At 46.5% G+C, this 21,300-nt stretch overlaps 1 protein-coding gene across 1 annotated transcript; it reads right to left on the bottom strand.

Annotated features, from left to right (window-relative positions):
* Positions 1–737: 737 nt before the first annotated feature.
* Positions 738–13,850, bottom strand: LOC135812341 (intraflagellar transport protein 74 homolog). Its single transcript, XM_065325721.1, has 11 exons — positions 13,405–13,850; positions 12,222–12,845; positions 11,274–11,401; positions 10,684–10,804; positions 9,706–9,795; positions 8,493–8,636; positions 6,787–6,987; positions 4,254–4,388; positions 3,214–3,319; positions 2,502–2,656; positions 738–1,064 (listed from the first exon to the last, which is right to left on the bottom strand). The coding sequence occupies exons 2-11, from the start codon at positions 12,771–12,773 to the stop codon at positions 921–923; spliced, it is 1,776 nt and encodes a 591-aa protein (XP_065181793.1). The 5' UTR covers positions 12,774–12,845; positions 13,405–13,850; the 3' UTR covers positions 738–920.
* Positions 13,851–21,300: the final 7,450 nt, after the last annotated feature.

Here is a 21,300-nt window from a genome sequence, read left to right as displayed (position 1 = left end):
ACAATTTCCATGTATGAGGTTTTTCAAAATCCCAAGGTCCTGTCCGGAGTCATAGGTGCTCGAGGTGAACTGGTTTGCACCAAACACTACACTTTCCGCCCTATGACCACCACCGCCAAACACGCCAAAAGTCTCTTCTTCAGAAGGGCTCGCTCGGCGAAGTATGCGGAGCAAGAAATCAGAAGATAGTAATTCTTTAGTGAAAACGGCCTAGTTCAAACAGGGTTATCAGTATGACATCAGTATGACATCAGTATGACATCAGTATGACATCAGTATGACATCAGTATGACATCATAAAAATGAGTGTGTACTTCAACAGTAACTAGTACACTCTACAAATACTTTTTAGAATATTTTCAAATTCACAGCGACATACTGAGGATGAAAACTGGTAAAAGTAAGAGGCTTGTTCTGGGGAAACAAGAGTGGGGAGATCAATGACCACAGACACACCATGGGGAGATCAATGACCACAGACACACCCCACACAACAACAGTGGGGAGATAAATGACCACGGACACACCACACACAACGAGTGGAGAGATCAATGACCACAGACACACCTCACACAACAACAGCACTGAATTCTGGAGTCTGCTGGGTTGCCCAAGTTGGACATAAAACAATATCTGATTAATCGCATGTTCCACCAGTTGGCCTGGTGGACAGTGTGAAGCAAATTAGCTGCACACGCACACACCCACTCACGCACACACGCGGGTGCACACATGCCTGAAGTTACGACCGCCTTCACAACCACCTTAGGATAGAGCAATCAAACATGGTTTTATAACTCGGATATGGCAGGAGACAAGAAAGAACCGCACACAACATTAGGCAACTACGATACTAGCGTGGTGATTTGCAACATTGACTGAAATGCTCAATCTGTTTCCAAGAGGGGATTTTGAGCAACTCAATAGTCTCTCATAATCCTGGAAGCACTGATCTGGCTTTGTATGGCTGATGTGATGTCGGCGTTATGCTCATCCAGCATGTTCCTCACACCGACTTGCAACGGCTCAAAGTTTGTCTCACTCGTACGCGCTTTGATGAATTCCTGGGATCGGAACAAAACAGAAACACACGCACACACGTGCACACACGTGCACACGCAAACACACACACACATACACACACATACATAAACACATGCATGCATAAATGCATAAATGCATAAACGCACATGCAAACGCATACACACACAAACACGTACACATCACCGAACACAAACGAACACAATTCATAAATGCATACACACACGCATAAACATACACGCATGCACGAATGCACAAACAAATCCACCTACAGGAAGGCAATGGAAAACCCGTTTAAAAGTGTGCCCTAGTCTGACAGCCAACAGCAGAGCAAACATTGACAGTGATGTTCACAGAAACCATTGACAGGGATGTTCACAGCAACCATTGGCAGGGATGTTCACAGCAACCATTGGCAGGGATGTTCACAGCAACCCTTGGCAGGGATGTTCACAGCAACCATTGGCAGGGATGTTCACAGAAACCATTGGCAGGGATGCTCACAGCAAACACAGTGGCAATCGCTACACATACTGTGTCATACAAAGCATGTGTTCAAACCTCGCAGACTATACACCGTTCTCGTGACCAGGTCCTACTTGAAAAATCACAAGATTCTGGGGGACTCAGGGGCTTGGCTCGCACATCTGTGTTGTTGTGACCGTGTACTACCGGCAACCTCATGGTCGCCTTTTCGCCTATTTGGAGTACTTTGCAGTTCTTATGAGGGTCATTTGCTGGTGTGGTGAGCGGGCTACGCTGACTATACATGGGGCTACACTGACTATACATGGGGCTACTGACGATATATGGGACTACACTGACTATACATGGGGCTACACTGACTACATATGGGGCTACACTGACTATACATGGGGCTACACTGACTACATGGGGCTACACTGACTATACATGGGACTACGCTGACTATACATGGGGCTACACTGACTACATATGGGACTACACTGACTATACATGGGGCTACACTGACTACATATGGGGCTACACTGACTATACATGGGGCTACACTGACTATATATGGGGCTACACTGACTATACATGGGGCTACACTGACTATATATGGGGCTACACTGACTATACATGGGGCTACACTGACTATACATGGGGCTACACTGACTATACATGGGACTACGCTGACTATACATGGGACTACGCTGACTATACATGGGGCTACACTGACTATACATGGGACTACGCTGACTATACATGGGGCTACACTGACTACATATGGGGCTACACTGACTATACATGGGGCTACACTGACTATACATGGGGCTACACTGACTATACATGGGACTACGCTGACTATACATGGGGCTACGCTGACTATACATGGGGCTACGCTGACTATACACGGGGCTATGCTGACTATACATGGGGCTACACTGACTATACATGGTGCTATGCGCCTGCAAGAATATTCAATTCGGATATCGTACCTCCATCGTGTAGATATTGGACTCTTTCTGCTGCCAGACTCTCTCCCAGCTGCGAATCTGTTTGTTCGTGTCGTTTTGCTCCAGTTTGAGACGGAACTGATCCACATCCTTACTCAGCTTATCAATCTGCACACGGTGTTGATGTACGGCTTGGTCTTAGGAAACAACACAGATATGCAGATACACACAGAAACACAAACCCACACACGCATGCACGCACACACATGCACGCACACATGCACGAAAGCACAACAGACAACAAACTCATAAGCAATGCGTTTCTTCTTCCGACAGAGTAATCCGTAATCTTGCTGTCCGTATGAATACGCTTGCTGTACATATGAGTACGCATTAGGCACATATGCATAGCAACCAGCCAATCACACTTCACAGAATACTGTAAGAGTTGAAAGTCTAAAAGGGCACAAAATCTAACGTTTTAACCGGAAAGAATCCATCGTGAACTCGAGAAACGTTACATGTACACTACCTGTACTTCGAAGTATGTTATTCTTGTTCTCCTCAATACTAGAGACTTTGAAGTCAGGTGTGTAATGGCAGGGGCGTTAAACTATGTGCCTGCTAAGTGAGACTTTTTGCAGATCGTTAACTTTAGACTCGTCGAACTTTCAACTCTTACAGTAGTCTGAAATTTGAGTAATGGAGGCTAGTGGGTTTCCATCTTCGGCATGTGTAGGTGCTGGTCACTTACCCAGATGGTTCTTTTCCTGAGTGAGCGTTCCACCTCTCTTCTTGGCACCTTCTCTTAATCCTGCTATGTCCTCAATAAGCTCCAGTTCCGAAGTCATCTGCGATATCTGAAGATTTACACAGCATCCAGAAAACCACAATACGGCAGAATTACACGCCATCACCAATGGCAACATCAAAAAAGAGGAAGATGCAAAATGTGTAGGAGGGTGCAGTGCCAATATGTGAAATTCGTACAGTGGAACATGGCTTGTATGTCACCTAAGCTATGTCGCTCAGGTTTGCAAATGGGTAGTGTGAATACCCATGTACCCATCCACACGGTTTAGTCAACATGCCCATCCATGCAGTATAATATCCATGTACCCATGTCTACCAAGCATATCCATGTGCCCATGTGTATTGTGCGTGCATATCAATTTTATGATCAAGTGAACAAACGATATGTGCAGTTGCCAAGTCATGGACAATACCCTAATACTCTTGTTTGCTTGTTGCACATAACCATAATCAAGAACATCGTACACATAACCATAATCAAGAACATCGTACACATAGCCATAATCAAGAACATCGTAGCTCAGGCGTAATTCAAACACCAACTCGTCTGAATCTGTATGCCCTGGAGGTTTAGCGCTGAGTACAGCTCATCCGAAACCACTGCAGACGAAGAGAGTTTTAGAACCTTCTCTCTGCCCATAGTGTATTCTATTGCAGTCGGTAAGCTTCAGTGTCCACATCATCACGCAAGTCAACAAATATTCGGCGCATACCTATTTTCGGCCTGGGCATTTTTGGCCTAGAATTTGTTTGCGGCCGAAATTTTGTTTTGCACGGTTCAGAGTGACGGTGTATACAGATAGGAGCACAACAGCAGTAGAGACAGGAGCAGTACAACACTACAGACAGGAGCAGTACAACACTACAGGCGGAAAATTGAACGGGGTCGAAATGTGTGTGTAAGCCCTGGAAGGCCAAAATTTGAACACGCCAAAAATTCATAAATGTATAGTACTTGTGACCTTGACTGACAAACCTTACCTTGGTATCCAATGACATTCTCTCTTTCTGCAGCTTTGCTTCGGTAGCGCTGAAGCGGGCAATGTTAGACTTGAGATTTTCGTGCTGCGTCTCCAAGTCCTCAGCCGTGGCCCCGGATTTCATCAAAGCATCCACCTACACCAGTACATATCAGTAGATGGATGTACATGTAACAACACACACACACACACACACACACACACACACACACACACACACACACACACACACACACACACACACACACACACACACACACACACACACACACACACACACACACACACACACACACACACACACACACACACACACACACACACACACACACACACACACACACACACACACACACACACACACACACACACACACACACACACACACACACACACACACACACACACACACACACACACACACACACACACACACACACACACACACACACACACACACACACACACACACACACACACACACACACACACACACACACACACACACACACACACACACACACACACACACACACACACACACACACACACACACACACACACACACACACACACACACACACACACACACACACACACACACACACACACACACACACACACACACACACACACACACACACACACACACACACACACACACACACACACACACACACACACACACACACACACACACACACACACACACACACACACACACACACACACACACACACACACACACACACACACACACACACACACACACACACACACACACACACACACACACACACACACACACACACACACACACACACACACACACACACACACACACACACACACACACACACACACACACACACACACACACACACACACACACACACACACACACACACACACACACACACACACACACACACACACACACACACACACACACACACACACACACACACACACACACACACACACACACACACACACACACACACACACACACACACACACACACACACACACACACACACACACACACACACACACACACACACACACACACACACACACACACACACACACACACACACACACACACACACACACACACACACACACACACACACACACACACACACACACACACACACACACACACACACACACACACACACACACACACACACACACACACACACACACACACACACACACACACACACACACACACACACACACACACACACACACACACACACACACACACACACACACACACACACACACACACACACACACACACACACACACACACACACACACACACACACACACACACACACACACACACACACACACACACACACACACACACATGTGCAACATGTAGAAACACATGAGAAAACACACATGCAGAGCACACACACACACATGCAGAGCACACAAATACACACAGCACACATGCAGAGCACACATGTGCAACACCCACGTAGAAACACATGAGCAAACACCATGAAACATTCCATAGGACTGAACACTGTGCCGCAGACAGTAAACTACTTTTTTTAAGAAATATCCAGAAGAAACAGAGACATATACAGTATATACAGAACGTTTTTAGAAGGCTTCAAAATGCATACGGACTTTGAAATCCATTTGCATCCAGTAGAAGTATTTCTAAGGATGCATACGCGTTTAGGGGATTTCCCATCACAGTATGGTGACACATGCACTGCTAGTGACTGGGCTAGACCTACGCGGTCAGGGACCAACTCCTGTCACAGTATACATCCACTGATAGGGCCTACACAGTTGGGGACCAACTCCTGTCACAGTATACATCCACTGATAGGGCCTACCCGGTCAGGGACCAACTCTGGATACAGTATAGTCTTCTATAGATCAGACCCAGCACAAAGTGGTCAAAGACCGAAATCCCATTCACTGTAGCCATGTTTTCCTCGTGCCAGGCTACGGCCAGGCTACGGCCAGGCTACGGCCAGGCTACGGCCAGGCTACGGCCAGGCTACGGCCAGGCTACGGCCAGGCTACGGCCAGGCTACGGCCAGGCTACGGCCAGGCTACGGCCAGGCTACGGCCAGGCTACGGCCAGGCTACGGCCAGGCTACGGCCAGGCTACGAGTTCCCAATTTACTGTGGGTCGTAGCACGGCTGGAAAACATCCTTCCGCTTCCAAGCAGGACTTGAACCTGGTACCCTTTGGTTCTCAATCATGGTCTTAGACCATCCCACAGTGCCTGCCTGATGTGCCTCCCACCGCTTAGAGGAGCTGCATCTCCGCCTTGATCCTAGAGGGTGGTGGCGTTCCTACGGATGCGGAAAACTCGGCTTCCAGCCGGGTCTCACGCGAACCGTGAATTATAGTATTTCTATCGGCATAGTCTTAGCATGCGCATTGTGCTTTTTACACAATACATGTTTGTGTGTTGATTGTGGAACAAGAAAATCATGGCTGATTACATAAACGCACACCCATGCACGCGTGCACACACTATGCAGCTCACCTTGAAAGACAGATCATCCTGCAGTCCCTTCAAGTCTTCCTCTGTTGCCGGGGCGACAATAGAGCCAATCAGGCGTGACGACGTGTCCAGTTTTACACTGATGTTGGTGTCGAGTTCTTCTCCTCTCTCTTTCTCTCCATCATACTTACCTGGATATGCACTCAGGTAGCTAGCTATCTTGGCTTGTTGAGCTTGAACTTTCTAAACAGATGTACAACATAAACACACCTACACTCACTAAACCAGACTGCATAAGAGAAAGGAGCAAAATGTCATGAGCTATAGGTCTAACAGTCCGCACGGCAACAAGATAATACACAGTCAGATAGTGCCGCAAGAAAGTGTCGTCATTTATGCTGTGTTCGTCTTTCCTCTTCTAAATGAACACTTTCAGCTCGCCAGACTTGTACATGTGAAGTATTTGTACAGGCTCTATAGGGAGTACCTGCTCAGGTGTGTATAGGGAGTACCAGCCCAGGCGTGTATAGGGAGTACCAGCCCAGGCCCTGTACAGGGACTACCGACCCAGGCGTGAATAGAATGGTGTTTTTCTCTCTATGTGTGAGGTCGCGCTTTTCCTGCCGACATGAATCTCACTTCACTGACTCACGACTGCCATCCAGAGCACACGAGAAGTTCATCAAACCTTCCACTCGGCAAACCAGCAAGAAAGCACCACCACCTGCTCAGTACACAGTGTTTCGGGGAATTCCCCCTCGTAGGGAGCTACACTGGTATAGTACTGAAGGAGAGGCAAAGTGCTATACGTAGTATTAGAAACGAGCCCAACTAGTAGAGTAAAACCTGTGACTAACGACCATCCCTGGGGGGCCAGGGAAAGCGGTCTTTAGTGGCAGGTGGTCCTTAGATAGAGGTTTGCACCGCACAACCATATATTATGGAAGGTGAGACCGTCCGTGCCTGACGAAGTGGTCTGTGGTACCAGGCAGGTCGCTAGTCATGGTGGTCTTTAGTTACAGGTTTTACTGTAGTACCAGGCTGGTCGCTAGTCACAGTGGTCTTTAGTTACAGGTTGTACTGTAGTACCAGGCAGGTCGCTAGTCATGGTGGTCTTTAGTTACAGGTTTTACTGTAGTACCAGGCTGGTCGCTAGTCACGGTGGTCTTTAGTTACAGGTTGTACTGTGGTACCAGGCTGGTCGCTAGTCACGGTGGTCTTTAGTTACAGGTTGTACTGTAGTACCAGGCTGGTCGCTAGTCACGGTGGTCTTTAGTTACAGGTTGTACTGTGGTACCAGGCTGGTCGCTAGTCACGGTGGTCTTTAGTTACAGGTTTTACTGTGGTACCAGGCTGGTCGCTAGTCACGGTGGTCTTTAGTTACAGGTTGTACTGTAGTACCAGGCTGGTCGCTAGTCACGGTGGTCTTTAGTTACAGGTTTTACTGTGGTACCAGGCTGGTCGCTAGTCACGGTGGACTTTAGTTACAGGTTTTACTGTAGTACCAGGCTGGTCGCTAGTCACGGTGGTCTTTAGTTACAGGTTTTACTGTGGTACCAGGCTGGTCGCTAGTCACGGTGGTCTTTAGTTACAGGTTTTACTGTAGTACCAGGCTGGTCGCTAGTCACGGTGGTCTTTAGTTACAGGTTTTACTGTAGTACCAGGCTGGTCGCTAGTCACGGTGGTCTTTAGTTACAGGTTGTAGTGTACAATGACTGGAGCAGCTGTAGACTGTTGCTAATTCTAACCTTGTATTGCGCCAGCTTGGCATCCAGCTCTTCGTCAAACTGACTATCAATCTCCTGCAATTCCTCCTGCAGGACAAATGTCTTCTCCTCCAGTTCGGACACGAGTTTCTCCATTCCTGCGAGTTCTCGGTTATCTGTGCGTACCTGCAATCAAGCATAACCACCAACATCAACAACAACAGCACAACAAAACTATCACCACCATCACAACCATCACAGGGGCGTATCGCACACATCTGTCTGTGGTGTAGTGACCATGTACCAGAGTACATCTGTAGTGACCATGTACCAGAGTACATCTGTAGTGACCATGTACCAGACCATATCTGTGGTGTGGTGACCATGTACCACCGGCGAATCTCACAGTCGCCATTTTGCATACTTTGACTCTACAGTAGGTATGATGGACATGACTGGAGTGGTGACCGACTACGCTGACTATACATGAGCAATGCGCTTGCATAAACGCTGACACCATCACTACCACCAACAAGAACAACACCACCACCAACCCCACCATCAACAGCAGCACCAGCACCACCAACGCAGCCGCCACCACTAACCCTGCCAACATCTCCATCAACAACCCCACAACCAACACCACCAACACCAACAACACCACCTTCGATACCACCCCACCACCAACACTGACAACATCATTGTTTTAACGTTACATGTGCGTGTGCATGGTGTGTCAGGTATGACTCAGTTTCTATTTGATTTGTGGATATGGTGAATCTTAGGTACCAGCAGGTTGTCTAACAAAGATATACATATGTAAACAGTCGTCGAGGAGACAGTAAGCGTAAAATGGCAATGAAAACTTTTTGGAAACACGAAAATGTTTTCGAAATTAGTACATTAACTTTATCTTTTACATATTTTTTATGAGTGCACAATTTGCTTTCTTCATTGCCATTTTAAAGATATACATTTATATACAGTGAAGCCTCGTTAAGAAGAACACTGATAAGACAAACTTTCGCTTAAGAAGAACTAGAATTCCAAGCGCTATTGGATTCATCACTTTGTATTCACTGGGTAAGATTTACGGATAAGAAGAACTCCCGTTATTGCGAACAAATACCGTCGGTCCCTTGGTGTTCGTCCTAAAGAGGTTCGACTGAACATATAATATTATTTGATTTGTCCAGAACCAGAGGTATTTTTAGATTTCAACATCATTTTAGTAGAGAATGTTCACTGGCTGTACCTGTTCCAATAGGCGCACTCTCTCTTCATCCGGTGATTCTTTGACGGATTGTTCAAGCTCTTGTGTTGCCGCTCTTTTGGCTGTCTCCGCCTGGCACAACGCATGTTTACATAGTCATACACACAGGGAAACAAACACACACACATACAAACACACACACACACATACATACATACATACATACATACACACACACACACACACACACACATACACACACATACATACACACAGGGAAAAAAACAACACACACACACACACACACACACACACACACACACACACACACACACACACTATATATATATATAACTCCCTGCATTTCCCTGCTATAAATCCCTGCGTTTCTCTGCTACAACTCTCTGGTACATGCTGCTACAACTCTCCGCTTCTTTCTGCTGTGACAACTTGCTCAAAATTCCTGCTCCTCATCCTTACTCCTCACTGCTACAGATTCATGCTACCCCTGCTGCTCCATGCTACAACTCCCTGCTACAAGCTGTTAAAGACACCGTGCTCTTCATCCTTGCTTCACACTGCTACTGGAAAAGTACTGTTTCACCTTTTGTTCCTTCACTATTAACACAGTCCTACTGGGAAACAGGTGGAGAACAAAAAGAAACGAGGAAAAGGACAAAACATAGGGGATGTAGGGACGACGTGCCGATGTGCTGGGAGCAACCCAACCGAAAAGAGGTCTCAGAGTCAGCGTTGCAACTAGGCATCAAAAATGGGGGGGGGGGGTGCACAACAACAACTGCACAACAAACTGAAGCTAGAGAATACCACAAAAAAATAGCTTGGTGCGAAATAATAATAAGAATATAATGACGCCCAAAAGTGCTTAATACGAAATTAGGAACCTGCTATAACTCCCTACAACACCTTGCTTCTCACTGCTTCAGCTTGAAGCTGTGACTGTGACTCCCAGCCGCTCCTCTCCCCCCCCCCCCCCCTGATTCCTGGTTCATACCTTACCTCGATAATTTGCTGGTGTAACTTGGCTGCCCTTCTCTTCTGTGGGTACTGATCCAGCTCTTCATTGAGAACTGCAATGGCAGTATGTAGGTCATCGACTTCACGTTGTTGCTGTTCAAGCCTACACCAGGGGACAATATCAACAACCAGTCAAGCCTAGAGCAAGGATATCACCGACAGCCAGTCAGGTGGAGCTCGGTAATTGAAAGTGTATGCTCGATTTGAACGGATGTGGCCACATATTGAGGGCGGGGTACAGACCAACGGTACGAGTGCCTCCAATTATAACTTGCTTTGTGAGAGTTCAGAATAAGAATTCTATCTTGCTCGGTAAGAGAGTTCAGAATACGGGTTAGAGTGAAAGCTGTCTAAAACAACTGCTCAAGGGACCGTAAAAGTGTGGTCTCTGTAGCCAGGTAGTCTCCTTATCCAGTGCAATTTGACTGGACATCGCATCCCTTGTTCCTGGTTGTAGTGGGCTTCTGGATCAGGTGAGCGCCTTATCCCAGTGGTCGCCTTGACAGGTTTCATTGTCTATCTTTCTCTGTAAGGATGTTAAGAATAAGGGAATAGCAAGCAGAATAACTCACAGTTCCATCTGTTTCTTGTTGGTTCTCTGCAAGCTTTGATACGTGTCTCTCATTTCTTCACTCATAGAGCTGACAATGTTGTGTGCCGTTGTTTTCTCCACTTCTATCTCGTGTTCGAGTTCCGATATCTGTAGCAGCGCAGAGGGAAACACACACACACACACGCACACACGCACGCACGCACGCACGCACCCACACACACACACACACACACACACACACACATCCACACACAGACACACACACACAACATGGCCGGACTTCATCCAACATACACGCACGGACATTGCGGCATCCGTATGCACAGACATGACGACACCCATATGCAAACACATCCGTGTCCGCACATGCCCATTGATCTTCTGATACGATATCCCGGGATGTGATGGGATGCCTCCGGTGTTCTACTTGAGTTCAACATGGCTTAGCTGCCAACAAAAATTATACCGCCGGGGATACTCTGGATTCCCCCTGTGTTTGCTTTAGACATCCAAGAAAATGTCAACAACCTCCCAACTATCCAGCCACGTCAACCAGCATGAGTCATGGAGAACAGACTATGATCATGTTTTCATTGCAGTTAGACCTCGCTTAACCGCACACATCCGTTTTCCACAAAAAATATCCGGATAGGCGAGGGAGCCGGATAATCCAACACACCTACTGTATGTATGCAGGGCATATGCTGCAAATCGGTAACCAGCGATTTCTTCCGGATGGCGAGTGATCCGTATAAAAGAGACCGGATAAGCCAGGTTTGAGTGTATAATCATTTTGACAATTAGCATACATGCAGAATGTGTCCCTGGAGATGACCTCCTGGTTGAAATTTGTGAAAGTATTTGAAGTTTTTTGGAAAGAATTTGAGAGGTTTTCTTGTTATTTTTGTGTAGCCAAGGACTCGGTGAGGCTGTGTGCGTTGAAAGTTCAAATCTTGCAAAATTTTACCTGTTGCTCTTTGCGCGACTTCTCAAAGAACAAAGACTCCAGCTCCATAGCCTCCCGGTCATTGTTGGCCTTGAGCATGGACGTCTGTCGACCGATATCGCTCATATCGGAGGTTGTGTTGAGCACCTCCACGATCAGGTTAAAGTCAGTGAGTGCGCCCTGTTCCTCTCTCAGCTCGATGGCGATCTGCTCTGCTTGCTTTGTAGCTGCCATGTATGTCGACTGGTCGGTGTTGTGGGCGTCAACATCGGCTTGCATTTTCCTAGTCTCCTGGCGTAGTTCAGTGATCTTGTTGCGTAGCATACCAAGGTAGTATGACTTGTCGTACACTCCTCTCTCCGGTCCTCTCACCCCAGTCTTCATACCAGCGACGCCGTGCTGTGTTATCGGCCGCTCGGAAACGTGCAGCTGCGACGCAATGGCGTTGGCTATCTGCCCCGCCTCGCCACCGCCTGCCCGTGTACCAGGTCCTGCCCGGGAACCCATGCCCAGTCGACCCCGACCAGCTGTACCCGGGGGCTTATGACTCCCGGTCGGAGGACGATAACTCATGATGATTGAGTGTTACACAGCGGAGCACAAACCTCTTGTGAAGTGAAACGGAGTACCTACTTGATATGAAGCCTGCAGTAAGACAGGACAGAAAGAAAATTGCACTAAGGAAATGTAATGCCCCCCCCCCCCCCACACACACACGTGCACACACACACGTGCACACACTCACGTGCACACACACACGCGTGCACCCACACACGTGCACCCACACGTGCACACATGCATGTACACTGCTACTTTTCCTACTAGCAGCATTACCCCCTACATAGGCAAGTGTCACCCCTTTCAAAAGGGACCAGAAAACGGGAGTTTGATCACAAGCAGTACCACTAATGTCTGGATAAGCGTGCACACACACACATACACGCACACATAGACACACATACACACGCACATTCACCCTCCGATATGGTGCAGTGGTATGTGCAGTCGATTTCGAATCGAGAGGTTGCGGGTTCAATTTCCAACGATTATGGGCACACACGTCTTTCTTCTCTTTCTCATTCTTGTAGCTCTGCTTTCATTCACCCTCACCCTCACCCTCGCCCTCACCCTCACCCTCACACAAACACACACAACCACTTACATGCTAGAACACTAACCGTGATATAAAATAAAGTGATCGTACCTTTTTCAACCTCCAGCCGTCAGTTCAGTGGTCGAACACCTCTGTACGCACAAACTGCACCGAACACCAGTGCAAACTCTTGTGCTACTATTGTATTGTGCGGGGAATGTGTAGTCCTCTGCTAACACCAAATTTCTAATTCTTTCTTTCCAGACACAGTAGGTACCATGTGATACCACTGTTCAAATGTGCGAACCTAGCCACTGAAGCACATATTTCTAAACTACAGCTGTTAAGCACACCGGCATCACGACGGGAAGAAGCCGCCGCCACAGAGCTCAGCAATGCTACACACGCTGAGAATGGGAGCAGATAGAACTGAGCGCTGGGAAAGCGACCAAACTCACGAACGAGCTGCAATCTGAGGAGAATCGAAAATGATTCAAATGAACGCTTGCACGTACGTACTACACAGGTGCTAGGTCCCAATGCCAGCAATGGCAATGCCAGGCAATGATTGATTGAACGACAGAAAACGACAGTATAGGCTAGGCCAAGGCGGTAAAAAAATACGTCTGATCGTAATCATTCATCCGTGAGTCCTACGAACATTATTTTTCAGGTTCCCAGAGCTAGTATTACTATTACTTAGTATTACTAATAGTAATACTGAGTATTAGTATGAGCTGCTGGTCAACCGGTCTGCTCTCGAGTCTAGACTGTAGTCTAGTACTAGTACTAGTACTAGTGTAGAGCCCTGTGCGCGTCTTGTAATGTTAGCGCGCCAGCCTAGCAAGACGACTGTAGTCATGACAGTGAGTTGACGTGCAGGAGTCTACCATACTACATGTGTAGTAGTAGTACTGCACCAGGTCCTCGCTCAAGTACTGTCATGTATGATGTAGATACGTAGAGTCTACAGGCTAGTACAGCAGGGAGTCGTATAAAATTTACTATGACTCCCTGGTCTACAGTAAAGAACTGAGTCTGTAACTTCATTGAAAATGAAAAATCCATGATATTGATTAATGTGTTGGGAAAGATGATTGAAGACAAATCCAAAGTCAAACAGAAGTCACTAGTATTTGATGTAGTGTACTATCAAAGCAGATCATTATTTGCCATAGGGCAATTAAAAGAAAGCCGGCTAAATTCCAGACCATTCCTACTTGTAACGTAGGTCGATATTCACCGGCAGGTGCGTCTACAACGATCATGATTGCAGAGTCAATTACTAGTATACCTAACAGATGTACAATGTACTTTGAAACGTAGTAGTATCAGTCGTCTCCAGACGCCCAGGGCTAGATATCTGGGCTCTAGGCTAGCCTAGGGCCTAGGACTCCAGTCTTCAGTGCTCGGAAAGATGATTGAAGAAAAACCCAAAGTCAAACCCAGGCTTTTAGCAGTCACTACTATCAAAGCAGATCATTTTGCAATAGCGCAACTAACTTGGAGACCCGGCTAAAATTCTCTAGTCTCCGGTACTGGCAGTAGTACTAGGAGTAGGATAGGGGCCAGGGGCCGGGGATTACCGCCCTTGTGATTTAGTCGCTTTAGACCGGTGAAGGCGGGGTACGCGCTGTGTTTCTCGAACGTGTGCTGTTTTCAGGAAGGAGCATAAAGTGCAAGTGTGGGTTGATCCCTACTGCTTTGGAGCTCACGCTTGACTCTCTTTGGTCTACTTCAGTATAAAGATTACTTTTTGATGTCACTCCCCACTGCCATTCAGAGCACACGAGAAGTCTATCGAACCTTCCACTCGGAAAGCCTGGCAGAAAGCACCACTCCCTAGATCCCTGCTCAATTCAGGGTGTTTCGGGGTGTCAGTGAGCTCTCATCAGTTGAGCTCGCGCAGACTAAAGCCTTTTAAAAAGGAATGCGGAGTGGAAAGTCGGATGGAATTTACAATGTAAAGATCATCAAACCTACTCCGCACTCCTTCAAGAAGTGACTGACGACTCCCTGCTCAATAATTATATGGAATGCATGTACGGGTATAATGTACATGTAGATGGTAACTTTGAGCTGGGCTGTGCCTCTGTAAAAGTGCAATCACTGACAAGAATCCCATTTTACCGATTCTGTGGAAAAATGTCAGTTTGTTAAAATAATGTCCTGTTCCCGAGGAGGCTTTCTGTGAAATACTACTCGCATGCACGCTATTGGTTTTTTGTTACGTAGACGTACATGTACCTGTCACGTCATGATAATTATAGTGAGGTATCCGGCCACAACGCCTGCACAAATACATATGAACAATAAAGTTCTATAAAGAAATACTAAACAGCCATGGCTGCGAAGATAGAGCGTAATACACAACAGAACAACAAGGACAATCAAGGCTTGTTTGCTGCTACTTCAAGTAAGTTTCATGCTCTCGCAATCATCAGGCAACATGAGGATGAGGTGCCGACAATGCCGGTATATATGCCAGGAGAGGGTGGGTCTTGTAGCACTGTATAAAAAGCTGTGTGAGAATGTGGAGGCTAGCGGTGTTATTTTAGACAGGAGGCTGTGTGCAGAGTATGTGGTTGTTGAAGCCAGGGGCTAGCAGTGAAATGTTAATGCAGACTGTGAGGCTGGTGTGGGCAGGTGAGGCAACTGGAAGCTCCTCTCTCCCTGGCCAGGTCAATCGCCCGGACAAAAGTTGGCGAAGAGTCCGCGATGACAGGCGACAGTGCATCCGACTGTCCTCTTCGATTGGATGGCCTCGATTGGTTCTTTCTCTTCCGTACAACATCCAACGCATCTCCGAGAGTGTGGATGCCTCCCTTGATTAGTTACACAATGGGAGCAGTGATGAACCTGGACGTGGCATACTGACGTATTAGAGTTGAAGACTGCACTACACTCATGATGCTGGACTGCGCGTGCGCAGGAGTTCTAAAACATGATCATTGTGTCAACTGAGTGTCAACTGAGCTTGTGCTGTAGTCATTGGTTGTGGACCAGTCTAAAAAGGTACTGCATCCTGATAAGACGATATCACGGTGGGTCTTCAGTATTGTTATCAGTAGATTGAGGGACAGAGGATTTACGCGAGTCCTTATCGGAGTGCTGGCGACAGTCACGTGTTTTCACTGTTCTGAGCTTAGAATACATGGAGAACAGGCGATGGTGATGAAGAGGTGACGGATGGCGTTAGCAAACTGTGATTGCACAAGATTTTCCAGTGTATAACTTCTGATAGATGTCTGTCAGGTGTTACTCAGCTGACTATCATGAGCGGACACATCATTGACAACACGACACTACACCTTCACCGGCATATGCACCAACAGCAGGTAAGTAATTCTAACGGCGCCGGTAGTAATTGTAGTTCAATGGCATCACCAATAATTCGAGATCAATGGCGCCACTAGATGTAACAGCTGGCTGGTCATGAGGAAAAGAAAGTCTTTATCTGCATCGTGTGTGACTTCTGTAGTGACTTGTGGCTGCAGCACTGATTTCATGATGCCATGATGCCATTGGACAACACGTTATACGTTATTATGTTATACGTCATACGTTAGCTAAGGCTGTACTCACACTACTTGAAAAATCGCGTACAAGTGACTTACGTGTGAATGTTGCCACGGTGACGGTTGCGAAAATGAAAAAAGCCCTTGAAAGCCGCTTGAAAGGTTTCAGCGGAAACGGAACCCTCTTCTACGAGGTTTTTTGCTTTCAAGCCGTTTGGAAAGCTGTGTGAGGTCAGGACCGGGCCGGAGTACTATTGTACGTTGAAAGGCTCCAGAATATTTTTCATGCTTTGTTTCCCCGTGGTCGTACTGCTCCTGCACATAATACTTGTAGTTTCCTTTTTTTGCCTGTCATTTCTGAATTCTGTGGTGTTTTTCCGAGTATTTTCCGTCTTCTTTCTTCCAGTAGCTTCCCGTTGTTTTGATTGCCGTTTCTGTCGCATTTCTTTTGTACGATTGCTTTTGTACCGACATCATGCCTCGCGTAGTGTTTTCTGACGACTTGGAGAAGAAGCTCATCGAGCTGTGGAGAGAAACCTCTTCATCCGTCGACGTCGACGATGTGCTACTTCTTCGCGAGGCATGGCGAATGAACTCCACGATCCAAGCAAGATATAACTGTTTCTATTTTTCTCATGAACTGAAAATTTCAAATAAGTTCATCGAGCGGAAAAAAATTGAAGCAACGCAGCCTCGGGATTTGCAAAACTACCACATGACAATCATGTTTCTCCATGGTAATTTGCTGACAAAAATGTTTCAAGTCGTCACTGGAGTGCAGTGTGCTTGGAAAGGCTTTTTCAAGTACTTTTGTCTAGTTTTGAACGCGACATTCGCGTCAAACTTTCAAGTAGTGTGAGTACAGCCTAAGGACCTTGGTTTGCTTACATGTAAGTTGTTTGTGGTATACACCAGACTCCACTTCAGCATACACTTGACAGGAAGTAATGTATGTACGTTGAACAACACGTTATACGTTACGCGGAAAGGCCTCTTTTATGGGCAAAGCAAAGCACAATCATCACCGTGTGTAACAGTACAGTGAATAGGTAAACCCAACACGAATGAAAAATGAGAAATAGAATAAAAAAATTGTAAAAAATTCAATATCGAACACGAATAAAATAATCCAGAAAGATACTAATAAAGAGAAATGGAGTGAGAAGAAACAACACCTATGAAAATGATAATCCTAGCACTAAGGTAATAACAGGAAAAACTGCGAAAGCACTTAACGAACTTGTAAGGACTACTAGTATACTGTGACACAAGATATGACACCATGGCCAACCAGAGCCAAACCGACAGAACAAGCTGCCACTAAAACAATTTCAAACGAATAATGCTGTCCTTCTGGACACACAGATAAGGCTTATGAATACGTTGACAAACAGCTTCTAACACACTCAACTGCAACTTATAACCATGACGAGCACGGCACAAAACAGAATTCTGATTCTGTCCAGAAGGACAGCATTATTCGTTTGAAATTGTTTTAGTGGCAGCTTGTTCTGTCGGTTTGGCTCTGGTTGGCCATGGTGTCATATCTTGTGTCACAGTATACTAGTAGTCCTTACAAGTTCGTTAAGTGCTTTCGCAGTTTTTCCTGTTATTACCTTAGTGCTAGGATTATCATTTTCACAGGTGTTGTTTCTTCTCACTCCATTTCTCTTTACGAATAAAATAATTATAATTATGTAAAAAAAGCTTTGGGCAAGGATGTTGGTTTGCTGCCTTGTGCATGTATGTTGCTGTGGTATAAACCAGACTGCAGATCAGCATACACTTGACAGGACGTAACGTGTACTCGTATGTACGTCGTGTGTTTGTGCTTCGTGCATTGGTTTGGCAAAGAGCGTATGGTGGCGACGGGAGGAGAATAACAATAATGAAGCGGTATACTGCATGCCGAAAGCTCGGTCGCAATAATATTTTATTGGAAGTGACGACGTAACACCAGCAATCCCAAACCACCAGCAGTTACGCAAGAATACGAAATGAATGGACGAGACGATAAGGAGAGAAATGACATGTACAACGACGGAAGTAACTTCAGAGATGGAGCACTAGCGGGAAGAGGGGGAACTATAACAGCTGCGGAACGTGCAACAGAAAACAACAAACGTCAACAATTAATAATGGTTATGATGAAGAAAGGAAAAGGACAAAATGTTACAAGTTATGACAAACTGTCCACCAACGTAACCAGATCTTATACAGTCATCCGAGTTCAAATAATAATGGTAGCTGTCAAACCCTTCAGGAACGGATACGCTAATTTACTTTACTGTTTTTTGTCAAATCCACTACCATTATCACGGACACTTAACACCGACATAATCATTGACTCCTACACAGTCAGACATATTCAATACATGATGACATACGGTAACCCGTAATACACATGCACCTGATACGAATAGGACATACATGTAGAGCACAGATTGCAACTGTAGTGATCAATGGCAGCACAATCATGTGCTGCGTGTCAAACTTACTACTACATGTACATGTACATGATTGTATGTCTCAGGTATTCGTATTGCCTATTGCAGTATTTTTTGGGGTATCGATCAACTGCAGAAGTAAGCCTCTTGTACGGGCAAAGCAAAAATTGGTGTACACATGTACTTCAAAGTATCACACGCGTACACGTACCCTGTCTCGGGTACGGGTGTTGAACTGTTCATCAAAATACATGTAATGCACTCGCACACGTATCCGGTACGTATCCGGCACGTATCAAGGACATGTCTCGGGTGCTGTTACAGTATGTTGATCAATGCCCACAGCTCTGTAAGAAGACAGTAGTTTGGGGTCTGTTGGGAATGCCCAAGTAAAAATAATAAAATACTGAGTACAATACAAAACAAATACATGTACATGACATGACACCTATCAAACATGCGGTATGTCTCAGTTATTGCTCAATGCACGCACGTATGAGACAGTTGTCTAACTCATAGCACACCCACCACTATGCTACTGGAGTAAACTGGACATAAATACCTATTCATGTACATGTACGTGTAGTTATCACCATATTTGGCTTCCTTAGTTCAACGTTCTTTCACGCGTGAATGCCCTGCATCCTTCTAATGAGCTCAACAACCTCCCTCCTATCCTCCCCACTGAGTCCCCAGCCTATAATAATTCATAAGGCTGTAGCTTTTATAATTATACTAGCAGCACCACCGGCCAGCGTTGCCTGGCCGAATGTGGCATGCGGGTGAAGCAAGTACGTGAACAGCACACGTGCTCAGCACGTGGTGGTGGCCAGACCGCTGAAGTCCCGGTGAGGGAGGTTCTTCATCGTTGGAAGGAGAAGGAGGGACGTCTGTTACGCCTTCGGGAGGCTGGTCAGGATTGTCCATCACCTGGTGGCGGATGAAGCGGCTCAAAAAATTCATAAACTTACGAACAAAAGTGCGATGCGCTCTTCACTGCAGATCAGATGCAGAGTGCAGTCAGTGCAGATCTTTTGTATCCTTTTGTTGCAGATGTTTCTATTTGCAGAGAACGGTTCACGTGGTCCGCAGCGCTTGTGCGGCTGCTAGTAGTACTAGTACTACCTATGCCCTAGGCTATAGGCTAGGTGGCTACATGATTCGCACGCTTCGCGTGCTCAGTGCTTCTGCGCGCGGCGCCGGCGGCTACTGCTACTCGTAGCTCGTACTGATCGTGTCTGCTACCACCTACACTGTTCGCACGCTTCGCGTGCTCAGCACGTGGTGGTGGCTACACGATTCGCACGCTTCGCGTGCTCAGTGCTTCTGTACTGTGGCTGCTTCCGCTAGCTACACGATTCGCACGCTTCGTTCGCACGCTTCGCGTGCTCAGTGCTTCTGCGGCCGCTAGCTACACTGTGCTACACTGTTCGCACGCTGCGCGTGCTCAGGGCAGCGCTGCTCCGCAGCGCTTCAGCGTGACACAAAAACACACGTCACAGGTGCCTCTTCTTTATAAGGAGCGTGACACACACACACACACACAGACACACGTCACAGGTGCCTCTCTTTTATAAGTAAAGATTACATGCATGTACAAAGTGTGCATGAAAGCCATACTCGAAGTACACACGAAGTAGCGAAGTCACTGGCTGCCAGTCAGAGCGTGCCGACATGGGGTTGGGCCAGTGTGATATCCTTTTACCCCACACTGGGTGTTCTATTTTAGCCTTATTGATGTGGGCGTTACCCCTGCCACTGACTAAGTAAACCTGTGATTGCCGCACCCCTGTATCCCTGTATCCCTGTACCGGTCGTCCCCCGTTAATACGAGTCCGGTTAGTACATAAACCCCGTTAGTACATAAGAAATCTCAAGTCCCGGACGAAACGTGGTCACTTCCATACAAATTTTGTCGGTTAGTACATAAACCCCGTTAGTACATAACATTTCTCCGTACCCGCATGTCACCTACCTCAATAGTACATAATTTGTTGGTCTTTTGGCCTTCCAGTGGAGGCACATCGTGTTCTAGTTTCTAC

Source organism: Sycon ciliatum, chromosome 3, assembly GCF_964019385.1.
Source record: "Sycon ciliatum chromosome 3, ocSycCili1.1, whole genome shotgun sequence".
Classification (NCBI taxonomy): Eukaryota; Metazoa; Porifera; class Calcarea; order Leucosolenida; family Sycettidae; genus Sycon; species Sycon ciliatum.
This window is presented reverse-complemented; position numbering and strand designations above follow the sequence as displayed.

Bases quoted from the DNA above. Each gene is read 5' to 3' on its own strand.
- LOC135812341 (XM_065325721.1), bottom strand. From the start codon at position 12,773: ATGAGTTATCGTCCTCCGACCGGGAGTCATAAGCCCCCGGGTACAGCT. The intron at 11,402-12,221 runs GTAAAATTTTGC...GCGCTGCTACAG, and splicing joins AGTCGCGCAAAGAGCAACAG to ATATCGGAACTCGAACACGA. The intron at 8,637-9,705 runs GTACAGCCAGTG...GCTTGATTGCAG, and splicing joins GAGTGCGCCTATTGGAACAG to GTACGCACAGATAACCGAGA.